We start from the raw sequence: 15,901 nt of genomic DNA on the forward strand, positions 1-15,901 counted from the left end.
GGACACATTCAGAGGTGAGAGATAAGGTCAAGAGCTGTAGATATACGTACTATTTGCATACTAGGTCACAGGATATCCACCCAGAAGTGTGGTCCGTCTATTCTGTTGCGCAATTGAAGGCGAGAAGGACATGGAGCGCTTAATAACTGCTCATCTGCATCAACTCAGGGCCGAAACCTCCGTAACTTACAGACTAATATAAATTCTTATTCTCCTTTCTACTACGTCTTGCGAACTCATCTTCCGTTTCTGACTCCTTATTGCGAAAGAAAAATATGAATTCTGGTCTAGTGGCATCTGTAGCTGTTAGCGACAGTGTAGAATCTTCACAGCTTCCCTCTGTCATTTTATTCTCTCAATTTCAATCTCATTCCACAGAAGCACAGAAGCGACGATAGTGAGTGTGGTGTGAGTTTCAGTACAGATATAAAATATTGAAAAGGCATGAATAGCCGCTCTAGACTTATTTTAAGTCATAAGACATACACCATAAGGAGACGCAGCCTTACACACTCAAAACATTGAAGTAAGGTTAAATACCATAACGAAAACATAACCAATCACAAGCTCATTTTCATTAGCGTTAAATTTTTCTCGCTTCTTTTTCCTACTTGTTCAACTCAAACTGCTTGCCTTCACTCGCCTCAAGAATCTGGAACGCAGGTCGACCACTGAACCAGCCACCATATGGCGTACCGACAGTTTTGTAGGTATCAAGAGCTTCTTCGTCGCCGATCTTGACAGTCTTGCCTGCAGCGTCTGCTAAGAGTTGGACCTGGCATGATTTCTCGAGTGCGATGAAGTAGTGCACGGTTGCTTCGATGGAGGCGGTGGCGACGAGTAGACCGTGGTTCTGCGAAAAGAGATGTAAGCCAACTTTTCCTTTCGTTTACTACAAACGATGATTACCTGAAGAATAATCGCCTATGTACGTCGAGACAATTAATCTTGACAATGTTCAATTAATTATGTATTATTTCTACACTAACCTTTTTGTTCTGAAGAGTTTCAGCAATCCTCCCCCCCTCTTCCTCCGCAAGCACAACACCATTAAACTGTTTATATACTGCATGGTCCTTATAAAACGCACACGAGTCCTGAGTAATCATGTCCAGCTCTTTACCCAGCGTCGAGAATGCACGTCCATAGATAGAGTGAGAGTGCGCTGCACATAGCACATCTGGGCGTGCCGTGTGAATTGCGGAATGTATGGCAAAGGCGGCGGTGTTGAGGAGCTGCGACGGCCCGGATTCGTCGAGGATTGACCCCGCATGGTCGACGAGGAGTAGGTCTTCGGGTTGAATGAGTGAGAAGTGAAGACCGAAGGGGTTTACCCAGAAGCAATCGGTCTTGATCGGATCCTACAATAGTAATTATGTCGCTGGTGTCAGTAAGTTTGTAAAATGAGCCATGAATAGTAACAACATAACCAAGTGCACAGACAAAAAATGAAATGGAATCGAAACAAATTAAAGAATGATAGAATGAGACATACTCTAACAGTGATGTGCCCTGCTACACCCTCATCGTACCCCAGCTTTCCAAAGATTCTAAATGCCTGTGCAAGGCGGAACTTAAGGTACGCCCTTTCCTCCAGTTTACCCTCGAACTTAGGCGGACGTGGGAACGCAGTCCGCGAACGCTGACTCATCGTCGAGTGATCATGGTGTACCTCATCGTCTACGGCCTTCGGCTTGCTGCTAACGTTGTTGCCGTTGGCAGTTGGGTCTATGACGGTGGACGTTGCAACGGGAGCCATTGTGAATGGCAGGTGATACTAGGGGTCCTACTGTTCGACGGGGGAATAACACGTTCAGAGATGAGAGATAAGGTCGAGAGCTAGGTATATGTACTATTTTGTACCGCGGGTCACAAGATATCCCATCCAGAAGAGTAGTTTGCCCTAATCGAAGACGAGAAGAACATGGGCCGTCCAATTGACTGATCATCTGCATCCACCCAGGGCCGAAACCGCCGTAACCTTCGAGATGCGATAAATCAGTCTTGCTCCCACTGCCGTCTTGAGAATGTATCTCCATTTTTCGGATTTATATTGCATGAATATGTAATAAAGAGGCAGAATACCAGGTTAGCACCTGTATCGAGCGAGTAAGAGATGCACCATGCCAACAGAGACCTGCACTGATCCATCCAAAGTGCACGTCACGTGGTCTCTTTGCTCATGAGTCAGGATTATTGGGCTCATGAATTAAGTATGATGAAAGGTCTGCCTTGGACTCTACAGTTCTGGTGCTGCTACTGGACATGGAAGAACAGAAAACACACGATCCTACAGTGTGAATGAGTACAATATCTTCTCCTTGGCCCTTTTTGATCGGTCAGTAGATAAGACAAGGAAATCCTATAAGAAATGAATGGAATATTATTGATAATAACAAGAAAAGAGTGCATTCATGGTCTATAAGGACAAAACGGGGCAAGATTAATGAGGGTAGTGTTCCTGTGGAGTCTCTAGTTCTTAACCGGGCGTTTCTGATTGATTGAGCATAGCAGATCTCTGTGTGTGCACACATCTGATTCAAATTATTGTCCGGCAAGGTAGGGCACAGAATATGGCATATATGCACCATACATCACACCCGAGAGTATAGAGGGTATGAAATTAGATTGTTATTAATTTAAGTGTATTATACTGCAATTGCAACACTTATTACAATTTAAAACAAACAGCGAGCAAGATTCTGGTGAGTGAGACTAGTGATGACAAGCCACTCTGACCGAGGAATTAATGGTGGTATCACTGAGGTGGTACAAAGCATTCCTGCCACCGTTCGCCAAGAGCGGCATTCGCAAAGTCCAATTTTGTTAAGAATGCACAACTGAACAATGCAGAATTTTGAGGTCTCCAGAGTGTGGTCCATAGGTCCGGCGGAACCAATACAAGTAACTCTCCATTGTGTCTATGTATCCATCCATCTTTGTCCATTGTCCAGTCAAAGATGGGATCTATATTGAGAGCAGAGTCAGAGGCACGGCATCAGACATTGACCACTGAGCAAGGAAGTTGTCGACACACCTTCTACATTCCACATTCTGATCGTACAATCCCAGGAGCCAGAGACGACGCGGTTACCATCAGGCGAGAATGCAGCGGAACTAACAGTTGACATATTCAAAAGGCGCAAATATAGCTTGTCCACTCTCCGAGTCCCATACTCGGACAGTCCTGTCAGCGGAACCCGAAACGACGCGTGCTCCGTCAGGAGAGAAGGCAACTGACCAAATCCGACCTGTATGCCTTTCAAAAGGCCCAACCACGACCCGTCCATGCTTGATGTTCCAGATCAAGATGGCTCCGAAATCAGAACCAGAAGCGACACGTGTACCGTTGGGTGAGAAGGCCGCTGACCAAACGCACTCTTTGCGTCCTTTCAAGGGCCCGGAAATGATTTCGCCACTTTCGACGTCCCAGACTATGATTGTATTGTCATCAGAGCCAGAGACCACGCTTCTCCCATCAGGAGAGACGGCAACGGAGACGACCTGGCCTTTATGAGCTTTGAAAGGACCCGAAATCGTCTTTCCGCTCTCGACATCCCAGATTCGGAGTGTTTTGTCACCGCAGCCTGACACAACACGGGACCCATCTGGCGAGAAGCAGACAGACCAGACATATAATGTATGTCCTTCGAAAGGACCGTAAACTACATTTCCACTTTTGATATCCCACACAAGGATAGTCTGATCCAAGGAGTCAGAAGCAACACGTTTTCCATCCGGCGAGAAGGCGACGGAGTAGACATAGTCTGAGTGTCCTTTAAAAGGCTCTGAGACCATGCGTCCACTTTCAGCGTCCCATATTCAAATCGTGTCATCAAATGAATCCGACACAACGCGTTTGCCACTAGGAGCGAAAGCAACACAAGTTACTCCAGTAGTGTGCCCTTCAAAATCCCCAGAAGCGGTTTGTACACTTTCGGCATCCCAGATTCGGATCGTATAATCGCTGGAGCCAGATACAACGCGGGTCCCGTCAGGAGAGAATCCAACACACAGTACGACTGCAGTGTGCCCTTCAAAAGGATGGGAAACGAGCTGCCCACTCTCGACATCCCAGATTCGAACTCTACCATAGTACAATCCGGAGACAATGCTTTTGCCATCGGGTGAGAAAGCGACGGAAGTTATTCCACGTGTATGTTCTTCAAAGGGCTTAGAGATACATTCCCCGCTCTGAGTGTGCCAGATTCGGATCCTGCCGTCCTCAGAGCCTGAGGCGATGCGTGTACCGTCACGCGAGAAAGCGACTGACTGGACGCTGTCTGCGTGACCTTCAAGAGGACCACAAATGGTCTGTCCACTCTTGAAGTCCCAGATTCGAATTGTCTTGTCCGTCGAACCAGAGACAATACCCTTTCCGTCGGAAGAGAGTGCAATAGAAAGCACAGCGCCTTCATGCCCCTTGAAACGCTTGACGGCCTGTCCGCTCTCAACATGCCAGACTATAACAGCCTTGTCAGCTGCTCCAGAGACGACACGCTTCCCAAATTCGAATTGTCTTGTCAATGGAGCCGGAAACGACGCGAGTGCCGTCTGGCGAGAAAGCAACAGCTACTTGCTTTTCATGCACTTCAAATGGACTGAAAATGACTCGGCTCCCACTTCAGCGTCCCAAACTCGGATCGTTCCATCATTGGAACTGGAGGCAACACGACTACTGTCGGGTGAGAATATAACAGAGACGACAGCTTCCTCATGCCCTGTGAGCTCCTTCAAGAATGGCGACTGTTGCCTTACGCCCATCTGCTCTACTTGGACCATAGGTAGATCAGGCTTCAAGTAATGTGCTATAAACTTCGACTCCGTCGATGCAAACCGAAGCGCAGATACATAGATATGAGGCGTGGACTGTGAAATAGGTAGTGAAAACCGAGTAACCATTCTACGTGCGTCTCTAAGAAATGATAGAACCTTCGCATTGTGGGACTAGTCCACGGACCGAATAAGCTTCAGTTCCAATGATGCACCCGTGTACTCACCGAGACCCAATTCATGGCATGAAGAAATGTCTGACTGACAATGTTGACCTTTCCCAAGAGACTCGTCACCTCGAGCCAGTAGAGCAAACGTTCATTAAGGAACTCTGATAGCTTATCTGGCAACACGTGTGAGAACGGAGTCCCGTGTAAGTGTTGACTCCAAAAGAGACATGCGTAATCCAAGTGAAGAGGAATGTTCGCCTTGATACGATCCGGAAGGTCAGGGATTTGATCGTTAGGGGTATATGATGTCTCTATGCTACACATGTTAAACCGCAGCATACCTCTCATGACATCGAAGCATCGCGAGGCAACGTACTCCTTTTGAGACTCGATGTCGATGTGCCAAGGGTCAAATTCGCTCTCGCGCACTAATAAGTAGTCGCGGAAGGAAGTATGGCAGAAACGGATAGGAGCTCCAGGGATGTATACAAGCACGGACTGTAGGCGAGAAAGAATAAGGCGTGATGGTTTGTCATCCGGATACCCGAGAAGCGCGTCAATTGTATAATCCGACAATGGTGCCTTGCCAAGGAGGATGAAGCTAAGAATCTGCGAAAATCGGGCCTTGGATGCTACCTCGTCGAACGAGATACTGGACCCTCTCAGGACGGAGTCGTACAGTTGGTTAAGCCCAGATAAACTCTTCGACTTTGCTGTCAGTTCATGCAGTTTTCCGGACGGGTCGTCGCAATCTACCAATTTCACTGCAGTCGAAGCCTATATGAACAGTCCACCAGTCGCATCTCCAAGACAATCCATTTTCCATTCCCAATCATCCGTGATCTCCAGCAGATTCTTTGCGAATACCTTACACATCTCGTCCTTGCATGTTGTCGAATCTTGTCACAGCTCAACGGCGTGGATGCATCCGGGCTGGAAATTAAGTGCTCGATCGATGTCCAGCTCCTTTCTACTCGTAATGAGAAATCGGAAATTCTTCGGAAGAACGGGTAGTCCTTCTCGGAAGAGTTCCAATAAGCCTTGTCGACTCTTCTCTGTCCCGCATTCATCTAGTGTGTCGAGGAAATGACGACTGGTCCCTGCATGGCCTCTGAACAAGTGGGTCATTGATAAGACTCTCAAATTGGACAGTCCCCGAAGCCTGAGCGATATCGCTATCCTGCTCGATGGATCCAATCACATGGTCAGCAATCGAGGAGTCAAATGAGGCGAGCTTGTAAGCAAGCATGCGAATGACAGAGCCAGGCTCACTCTTTCCTCGTTGAAAGAAAAGATGGGCACCAAGACGGGATGTGACACGGAATCATCGTGCTCACTGTGCCTTTGCCAGATCCTGCAACAACGTACAACCAAAACACATTTTGATCCGATCCCGATGCTACCCACCCCACAATCTCGTCAAGAATAATTTCGCACGTTCCGGGAAGGCATTGCGGTCGATCAAATGTACTCACCTCGTCCGGATTGAGTCGGCTTTTCAGAACTAGTGTCCTAGACTCAGCTAAATTCATAAACCGGAACGAGACACGAAAATACGCACACAGTGCATCAACTTTGGAAGTGATCCGTGATGAGACAAACGCAATATGCAGGGTTGTTTAATTGATGTCCTGAGTGCCTCCAGGGCCTTTATGTATCCATTGACGATTGTATCAATGTTTAGCATGGACATTCGTCCTGATCTACAATAAGGTGACTGTAAACGTCATGTGGATATTGGACTTACTTGCAAACTTGTGGCATGCATATTCTTGAATAAACAGAGAGCACTCATTGGTTTGCTTCAAGAGTTGAAGTATCGTAGTCTTGAGCCTTTTCGTTTTTTCTCGGAGTGAACTAGCTTGTTCTACGAAATCAAACGCATCCCTCATGGCGTGTACAAGCTCAATGACTTCTTTTCAACTTCAAACTGCTGCTTGACGGTCTGTGAATGACATCAATTTCAGTCGAACGCTACGCTCCTGGACATACCTTGTACTGTACAGTGCAGAGGCCAGCTGCCAGGCGAAGTTGACATACGGGTGGATCTAGCTCTTCTTAGCAACTACGAAGATAATGCAAGAATCGAATACGAGCTTACTCGCGATAACGTGTCCATGGCGCGAACGAACATATTCAGTTTTGAGACGAGAGCTCCTACAGAATCGTACAGGTCGGCATGTCCTGCAAAGTGATCGATGGTGGCATTAACAGCCGTAACAGGACCAAACTCGGAAGCAGCTGCCGAGGTCGAAATTCCATTCTGTTGGATTGCATGCTTGGCAGCGTCGATGTTAAGGCCGGCACCTGCCATCGAATCGGCGACCTCTAGACGCAGATGGAGGACTGCAATGATAATCATCATCTCCCATTCGACCCTGAGGAGGAAATGGAGGCGGCGAATACCTACTGTATCTGCTCTAAGCTCTCCCTCTCCCTCTGGTCTCTGTTACACACCTGCTCCCGCTCATGCACCCTATCTCACACCCGTTCACAATCCTCCCAACCTCGATCCCTGTTTTCCTCCTGTCCCCTCTCTCCGAACCCGCTCTATACACTCTGCAAGAGGTAGTCGAGGTGGCGAAGACGGAGCCTGCCTTCTCCGTAGATGTCGCTCGTAACGCACGTGATCCACTCGGACAGATGAACCCCTCATCCTGCGGCTGATTCCTGCCTGGTTCTTGTGCCCCTCCTGCAATCGTCGGCGACGCAGCCGAACTCGAAGGTGGCAGGTCCGAAGGCGTGCTCGATCCAGACTTCAAAGATGATGACGGTGGACCAGGTACGTAAGACAAACTGTGGGTCGGTCACGGGACGAGGGCAAAATCTCTTCGACTTCAGTGTGCAGCAGCTTGCAATTTACTGTATTACCTTGGCAGAGTAGCGAGTCCATCTCGGAACGAACGTGATAGGAGTAATCCTACCCGAACCAAGTCTCACTGTTTGTGGATTTGAAACGTAGTCGAAGAAGCAGGTGCAGAAGGATCCGTACCCGAAGACGACTTTGTCTCTAAGACACTTTGACAGTGGAGTTGGTAGTAGTGTGTTTGTGATTTCTCTGTCTTCTGGTTGCAGAGTAGTCAGACGCTCTTTATATGGGCAATTAATCGACGCGATTCTCAACCGCCTCGCACTTGGGTAACGTATTATGGTGCAAAGTCTCCTCAACTAGAAGCTGAACAGGTACTTGAGGTGAGAGCTGGGTTGTACTTACTGAGGGACTGTGAGTCCCTTCTATCTGTATATCACATGCTCAGATTGTACCCAAGTTGAATAAAGCACAGAATGGAACAGACGTAGCACAGAGGAATGTGGATATAGGCTTCACATCCAACTCATCCACCTTCTACGACTTCTGGAAATGTAATGGCGAGACAGGTGCAACAGGACTCGCCAATTCCAACGACTTAACCTTAGCAACAGCCATCTCCCTCTGCTTCTTCCTCTACTTATAATCCACCATCGAGCTCCGAGTCTTCTGCAGTTCAGGTGGCAAAGAGGAAGCCGGCGTACTACACTCTCTACCAGCTCCCGAACCTTGAAGAATGTGAGCATCAGATACGTGCTCGTATTCGTTATCAGAAGAACCAGTTAACAGTAGAGGCGTCGGCCTAGTCTAAGCAGACGAAGAACCAACAGGCATAGTCAGAGAAGGCGCACAAGATATCTAAGATGAGCTGGGTTAGATTATTAGTTCTCGACTTAGCGTCTATGGTAGATTGAAAATAACAGAACTCTCCATATGTGTATATTTCATTCAAATTACTGTCCATTGACGTAGTGCACAGACTACTATATATGCACCGTGCACTGCAGCCAAATGTATAGAAGGTTCAAAGTCAGTTTGATGCTGTTGATTTGAGTGTATTATACAACAGTTATTGCATTCTATAAGGAACAGCAAGCAAAGCTCTGGTGAGTGAGGCTAGTGATGACATGCTGCCTTGATCAAGGGATGAGATGGTGTTATCACTGGGATGGTTCAAAGCATTCCTGCCACTGTTCACCAAGAGCGGCATTTGTGAAGTCCAGTTTTGTCGAGAATGCGCAACTGAACATTGCAGTACTTTGAGGTCGCCACAGTGTCGTCCGCAGGTCAGGCGGAACCCACACAAGTAACTCTCCATTGCGCCCATGTATCCATCCGTCTGTATCCATTGTCCAGTCAAAGCAAGGGTCTACATTGAGAGCAAGGTCGGGGACTCAGCATTAGACATTGAACTAGTGAGCAGGAGATTGTCACCACACCTTCTACATTCCATATTCTGATTGTGCGATCCCCAGAGCCAGAAACAACACGTTTACCATCCGGTGAGAATGAGACAGACTCAACAGTTCCTGTATGCCCTTCAAAAGGTGCGAAGATGGCCTCTCCACTCCACGCGTCCCAGACTCGGATTGTCCTGTCCTCGGAACCCGAAACGATGCGTGCCCCGTCAGGGGAGAAGGCAACTGACCAAACACTGTCTGTATGCCCTTCGAAAGGCCCAGCCATGACCTGCCCATTCTCGACGTCCCAGATCAAAATGGTTCTGTCCCAAGAACCGGAGACAATGCGTGTGCTGTCAGGCGAGAACGCTACTGACTCGACCCGATCTTTGTGTCCTCTCAAGGGCCCAGAAATGATTTCGCCACTTTCGACGTCCCAGATTATGATTGTTGGGTCGTCAGAGCCAGAGACAACGCTTCTCCCGTGAGGAGAGAAAGCAACAGAGAAAACAGGGACTGAATGCCCTCTGAAAGGACCGGAAATCGCCTTTCCGCTCTCGACGTCCCAGATTCGAACCGTGCTGTCACGGGAGCCGGACACAACACGTGTCCCGTCGGGCGAGAAGCAGATGGAGTTGACAGATGACGTATGTCCTTCGAAAGGACCGGAAACCATATTTCCGCTTTCGGCGTCCCACACGCAGATCGTACAATCCTCGGACTCGGAGCGAGAAGCAACACGCCCTCCATCCGGCGAGAACGCGACAGGGTAGGCAGTGCTCGAGTGTCCTTTGAAAGGCCTTGAGAGCATGCGTCCACTTTCAGTGTCCCATATTCGAATTGTAAAATCATGTGACCCAGATACAATACGTTTGCCATTGGGCAAGAAAGCAACACAACTTACTGTATCTGTATGCCCTTCGAAATCTCCAGAAACGGTCTGTACACTTTCGGCGTCCCAGATTCGGATCATGTTGTCCCATGAGCCCGAGACGACGCGGCTACGCGTCGGGAGAAAATGCAACAGACATAACACTGTGAGTGTGCCCTTGGAAAGGACCAGAAACAACCCGCCCGCTTTCAACGTCCCAGACACGAACCGTGTTGTCGGCGGAACCGGAGGCGACGAGTTTACCATTAGGTGAGAAAGTGACAGACGTTATCCCATTGGTATGTCCTTCAAAAGGCCCGGAAATACAATCACCACTCTCAGCATCCCAGATTCGAATCGTGCAGTCTCCAGAGCCTGAGACAATAGGTGACTTCAATTAATTGGTAGGAGCACTTGTAGGACAGTTGGAAAATTTTGGGGTGGCTTGGCAAAGTGGACATACCTTAATATATACCAAATAGAGATGTAAATCTGTGCAACTCTCTACAAGTGTCTGCAAGTGCTCAAACCCACTTGTTAGCACTTGCAAACGTGTCAGAGTTTGAAACAAAGAAATGTCTGACTACAACCTAACAAAAATCATGAGTAACATGACATGGGCATTAAATGTCAATCTCTGCAAGTCCAGCTCTTCAATTTTGAGAGACTTGCATAACTCTTGGCATCTTAACTCTAAATTGCTAAAGCCCTTCTACAAGTGTCTCTACCAATTAATTGAAGTTGCCTACTGTTAAGAGAGAAAACTTAAGGGGGGCATGCATAGACAAGGGGTGAGGTGACAATTGACTGCTCAGTGTCTCTCATCCTTATATTGTATGTATTCTAACTGAGACATTATGAAGTCATTGTCTTGTGGTTTGTCTGTTGATGAACTAATCATCTCATAATACCTACTCTTGTTAGCACTTGCAGACATGTCAGAGTTTGAAATAAAGAAATGTCTGACTACAACCCAACAAAAATCATAAGTAATGTGACATAGGTATTAAATGTCAATCTCTGCAAGTCCAGCTCTTCAATTTTGAGAGACTTGTATAACTCTTAGCATCTTAACTCTAAATTGCTGAAGCCCTTCTACAAGTGTCTCTACCAATTAATTGAAGTTGCCAACTTGTAGAAGGGCTTTAGCAATTTAGAGTTAAGATGCTAAGAGTTATGCAAGTCTCTTAAAATTGAAGAGCTGGACTTGTAGAGATTGACAACAAACAATCAATCAACAAGCAGATATATTAACTAAAGTACTACATGTACCACAAGTCAAACATCTTACCAGTTTACTCAGACTAGTAAGAGTTTGAAGGAGAGTATTATAAGATGATTAGTTTATCAACAGACAAACCACAAGACAATGACTTCATAATGTCTCAGTTAGAATACATACAATATAAGGATGAGAGACACTGAGCAGTCAATTGTCACCTCACCCCTTGTCTATGCATGCCCCCCTTAAGTTCTCCCTCTCAACAGGTTATGAGCCTTGACAGACACAGACAGTATGATGTAAGAAGGGCATTGTACAATATTAGGATATACATTTTACTTGAGTGATTCATTAGTTTTGTGGTCAAGTAAAAGACAAACACTGGTGGCAAATTCAATGTATGAAGCTGAATTAATAGCTCTTACAAGAGGAACACAGGAAGCAATCACACTTACTCATTTAGCTGAAGAGATTCTGCAGGTCTCTGATGCACCAATTAATATCTATTGTGATAACAATACTGTTATACAAACAGTTACATTGGACAAACTCAAATATTTGGAACAAACAAAGCATTTAGATCATAAGAAAGATTTTATTAAATGCTACATTGAGTTAGAGTACATAAATGCAAAATACATACAAACGAACAATCAATGAGCAGATATATTAACTAAAGCACTACATGTACCACAAGTCAAACATCTTACCAGTTTACTCAGACTAGTAAGAGTTTGAAGGGGAGTATTATGAGATGATTAGTTCATCAACAGACAAACCACAAGATGATGACTTCATAATGTCTCAGTTAGAATACATACAATATAAGGACAAGAGACACTGAGCAGTCAATTGTCACCTCACCCCTTGTCTATACATGCCCCCCTTAAGTTCTCCCTCTCAACACTCTGCCTGTTCTGTAAGTTCCAACTATGTTCCAGTGCTTACATTCTGTATTTCTGTTGTGTAGGATAGTTGTAGCCTGAGTCCCCTCACTGAGCCTTCAGGTCCCCTCTACACTGTTGCTGACACATTGGCTGGTTTACAGCATGTATCTGTATGTAGAGGAACCATGATGCAAATGTGTACAAATGTATGTGAGTAAAGAGTTTAGAGTGTACAGTGAATGTGTGTATGTAGGGAGCTTAAGGCTTATAACCTGTTAAGAGAGAAAACTTAAGGGGGGCACACATAGACAAGGGGTGAGGTGACAATTGACTGCTCAGTGTCTCTTGTCCTTATATTGTATGTATTCTAACTGAGACATTATAAAGTCATTGTCTTGTAGTTTGTCTGTTGATGAACTAATCATCTCATAATACCTACTCTTGTTAGCACTTACAAACATGTCAGAGTTTGAAATAAAGAAATGTCTGACTACAACCCAACAAAAATCATGAGTAATGTGACATGAGTATTAAAATGTATTTCACATTTATGTACTCTAACTCAATGTAGCATTTAATAAAATCTTTCTTATGATCTAAATGCTTTGTTTGTTCTGAATATTTGAGTTTGTCCAATGTAACTGTTTGTATAACAGTATTGTTATCACAATAGATATTAATTGGTGCATTAGAGACCTACAGAATCTCTTCAGCTAAATGAGTAAGTACAATTGCTTCCTGTGTTCCTCTTACAAGAGCTATTAATTCAGCTTCATACATTGAATTTGCCACTAGTGTTTGTCTTTTACTTGACCACAAAACTAATGAATTGCTCAAGTAAAATGCATATCCTGATATTGCACAATGCCCTTCTTGCATCATGCTGTCCATGTCTGTATAGCTATTCAATATTGATTGATTTGTACTGCTGAGTTGGAGCCAGACATTGTTCATAGTTTTTAAGTACATGTAACAATGTTTAAGTGCTAGATAATGCTCCATACCAGGGTCATTGAGGTATTTTGCTAACTGATTTGTTACAAATGCTATATCTGGCTGTATACAGTCTGTAATGTATCTAAGTGCACCAACCATGTTCATGTATAGTATATCAGACATTTGTTCTCTATTGTTATCAGTTTGCAATACTGTTTTTAATTGTGTACCAGGCTGTATGGGTGTTTGTACACTTTGTTTGTTTGTAAGTTTGTAACATTCTATTATACTATTAATATAATGTGTCTAACACATCCTGATGAATCTATGCTCTCTGTTGTATTGAATCTCTATACCAAGTAGCTAGTATAATTTGCTACTGTCTGTATATTGTAAATGATGTGCAATAGATTGTTTTATCATTACAATAGTATTATTATTCACTACTACAATAGTAATATCGTCAACATGTACAAATAATATGGCTACAGTTATTTCTTTCTTCTTTGCAAAGAATACAGTGTTATTATGTTCAGATTTTGTTAATCTGTATTTAAGTAGTATATTAGATAGCATTTTATACTATCTTCTACCAGCTTGTTTTAATCTGTATAGTACTTTTCATAATTATAATATTTGTCCATTCTGTAATCTGTCTATTAAGTTACCTGGAGGAGGTTTAACATATATTTCTTTGTCTTCTGTCAATTGTCTATACAGATATACTGATTTTATATCTATCTGATGTATTTCATAATTATTAGATGCCACCCATGCTAATATTAATCACACTGTAGATAGTCTAGCAGTAGGAGCAAATAAATCATTTGTATGATAGTCAAGGCTGTCAATCTGATAGTTTCCTTGAACTACTAATTGTGCTTTATATTTTTCTATACTATTATCAGCATATTGCTTTATTTTATAGACAAATTGTGTTCTGATAATGTTAATATTATTGTATGGATTTGTGATTTCCCATGTATTATGATTTTCTAATTGTTTTATTTTGTCTTTCATAGCTGTAATCCATGAATCACAATCTGGACATTAGATTGCTTTATAAAATGAAGTTGGATCCGATTGTATTTCACTTATTTTAGTATTAAATTCTGTTAAATGAATGGCAATATTATCTTTATCCTTTTTGCTAAGTGCATACATGTGTTTTGTTATGTGTTTATTCTCCATACATTGTTTAAGCTTGATAGCACATTCTGTCAGTTTCTGCTTCTGTTCCAATCAATGTAATTTAGGTTCTACTTCTTTTTTGGTTAATTTAACTTTGTTGTCTGTTAAGTCTGTTAGTTCTACTGCTTTTCCTTTTTTGTTAGGATCAGCATTGTCTGTATCATCATTGTCTGTTCTCATTATTCTATTGTCCATTTTGTTATTTTTAATTATTAAACACTCATTCGTATTGTTGCTTGTATTGTCTATTTTCTCCCCTTCAATTTGAGGAGGTTTACCTTTGAGAAATTGAATATTTTGTTTGATGGTAATTTTATTATTGTGCCAAGTTTTATGGCCTTTACTTTCATTGTCTAATCCTATCCAACAAGCAATGATACCTTGCTATTGTATTTTTGTAGGATTTTTGTTGTGAATGATAATATATTAACCAAATTTGTATATATTATCAATTGTTCTGTGTGTTCTGTAACGTTTGTAATGTGGGGTATTGTAATTTAAAGTAGCACACAGTGTTCTATTATGAATATAGGTAATATGAATTGCTGCTTTAGCCTATAATATAAGCAGTAATTCAGTAGATGTTAGATATGCTCTTACACCTCTAAATATAGTTTTATGAGTTTGTTCTGCTATTCTGTTCTGTTGCAGAGTATGATGTATTGTTAATCTTCGTTTTGTTCCTTGTGAATCTAAATATTGTTGGAAATCTTTACTAAGGAATACAGTATTGTTATCACTTTGTAAAAGCTTTATTTTAACTCTGTACTGTGTAAATATTTTAGTTGTCCATCATATGTATTGTGTATATGCATCAGATTTTGTTTGTAATTTGAGCATTATGCACTAACAAGTAGAATTGTCTACAATTGTTAATAAGTAGTGTATGTTCTTATATGTGTACAGTTCAATAGGACCAATGATATCAATATGAATAAGATCTCCAAATTGATTTGTAAGAGGAGATTGACATAGTTTTGGTATTAGTGTATGTTCAATATTTGCTTTTATACATTCAATACATTCTTTTTCTTTGTAGTTCATTATTTTAGTTGATAGTACACTTGGTTGTGTCTTTAATAATCGTTTAATATAATTGTAACTTATATGTCCAAGGCATTTATGTATATCATAAATAGATAGTTCATTCATTGTTTTTAATAAATGATTATTGTACAAAATATACAAGTTATTTCTCAATTGTATATGTCTGATGTATTTGTTACATAGTGATGTTATAGTACAATTATTGTTTGTAAACATAAAAGAATAACCTTCCCTACATAGTAGTGCTTGACTTATGAGGGAAAAGGTCATTTGTGGATAGTAATAAATGTTTTGTAATGTTATGACACTTTTTTCTTGTATATTCTTTGGGATTTCGATACACATAGATCCAGCTCGATTAAGAGTCATTGTTGACCTATTTACAATAGTTACAATTGTAGGAGTTATGTTGTGTACATCTGTTAATTGAAATAGATAAGGAGTAGTATGTATTGATGTACTGGAATCAAGTAAATCTATCGTTTGCATATAGGATTTCTTGTTAGCTATGATTGTATTTGTAAATATGTTAGTACATACCTAGGAAACGTATTGTTCGAATTGTTTGTCCTGGTTGCTCAGATAGAGTGTAGGC

General features: G+C 42.8%; 3 protein-coding genes across 3 annotated transcripts; all 3 read right to left on the reverse strand.

Annotated features, from left to right (window-relative positions):
• Positions 1-520: 520 nt before the first annotated feature.
• FOMMEDRAFT_166548 (arad-like aldolase/epimerase) lies at positions 521-1,847 on the reverse strand. Its single transcript, XM_007264434.1, has 4 exons — positions 1,496-1,847; positions 990-1,361; positions 910-924; positions 521-853 (listed from the first exon to the last, which is right to left on the reverse strand). The coding sequence occupies exons 1-4, from the start codon at positions 1,757-1,759 to the stop codon at positions 608-610; spliced, it is 897 nt and encodes a 298-aa protein (XP_007264496.1). The 5' UTR covers positions 1,760-1,847; the 3' UTR covers positions 521-607.
• Positions 1,848-2,618: 771 nt separating this feature from the next.
• On the reverse strand, positions 2,619-7,514 carry FOMMEDRAFT_18501 (WD40 repeat-like protein). The gene is made up of 8 exons (XM_007264435.1): positions 7,354-7,514; positions 7,045-7,289; positions 6,936-6,991; positions 6,691-6,888; positions 6,505-6,641; positions 5,001-6,447; positions 3,038-4,947; positions 2,619-2,967 (listed from the first exon to the last, which is right to left on the reverse strand). Exon 7 carries the CDS (start codon positions 3,796-3,798, stop codon positions 3,118-3,120), a length of 681 nt encoding a protein of 226 aa, XP_007264497.1. The 5' UTR covers positions 3,799-4,947; positions 5,001-6,447; positions 6,505-6,641; positions 6,691-6,888; positions 6,936-6,991; positions 7,045-7,289; positions 7,354-7,514; the 3' UTR covers positions 2,619-2,967; positions 3,038-3,117.
• Positions 7,515-9,108: 1,594 nt separating this feature from the next.
• Positions 9,109-10,125, reverse strand: FOMMEDRAFT_81171 (WD40 repeat-like protein; the record flags this gene model as incomplete). The annotated part of the gene is made up of 1 exon (XM_007264436.1): positions 9,109-10,125. One exon carries the CDS (start codon positions 10,123-10,125, stop codon positions 9,109-9,111), a length of 1,017 nt encoding a protein of 338 aa, XP_007264498.1.
• Between the last annotated feature and the right edge of the window lie 5,776 nt (positions 10,126-15,901).

Source organism: Fomitiporia mediterranea (genome assembly GCF_000271605.1).
Source record: "Fomitiporia mediterranea MF3/22 unplaced genomic scaffold FOMMEscaffold_4, whole genome shotgun sequence".
Classification (NCBI taxonomy): Eukaryota; Fungi; Basidiomycota; class Agaricomycetes; order Hymenochaetales; family Hymenochaetaceae; genus Fomitiporia; species Fomitiporia mediterranea.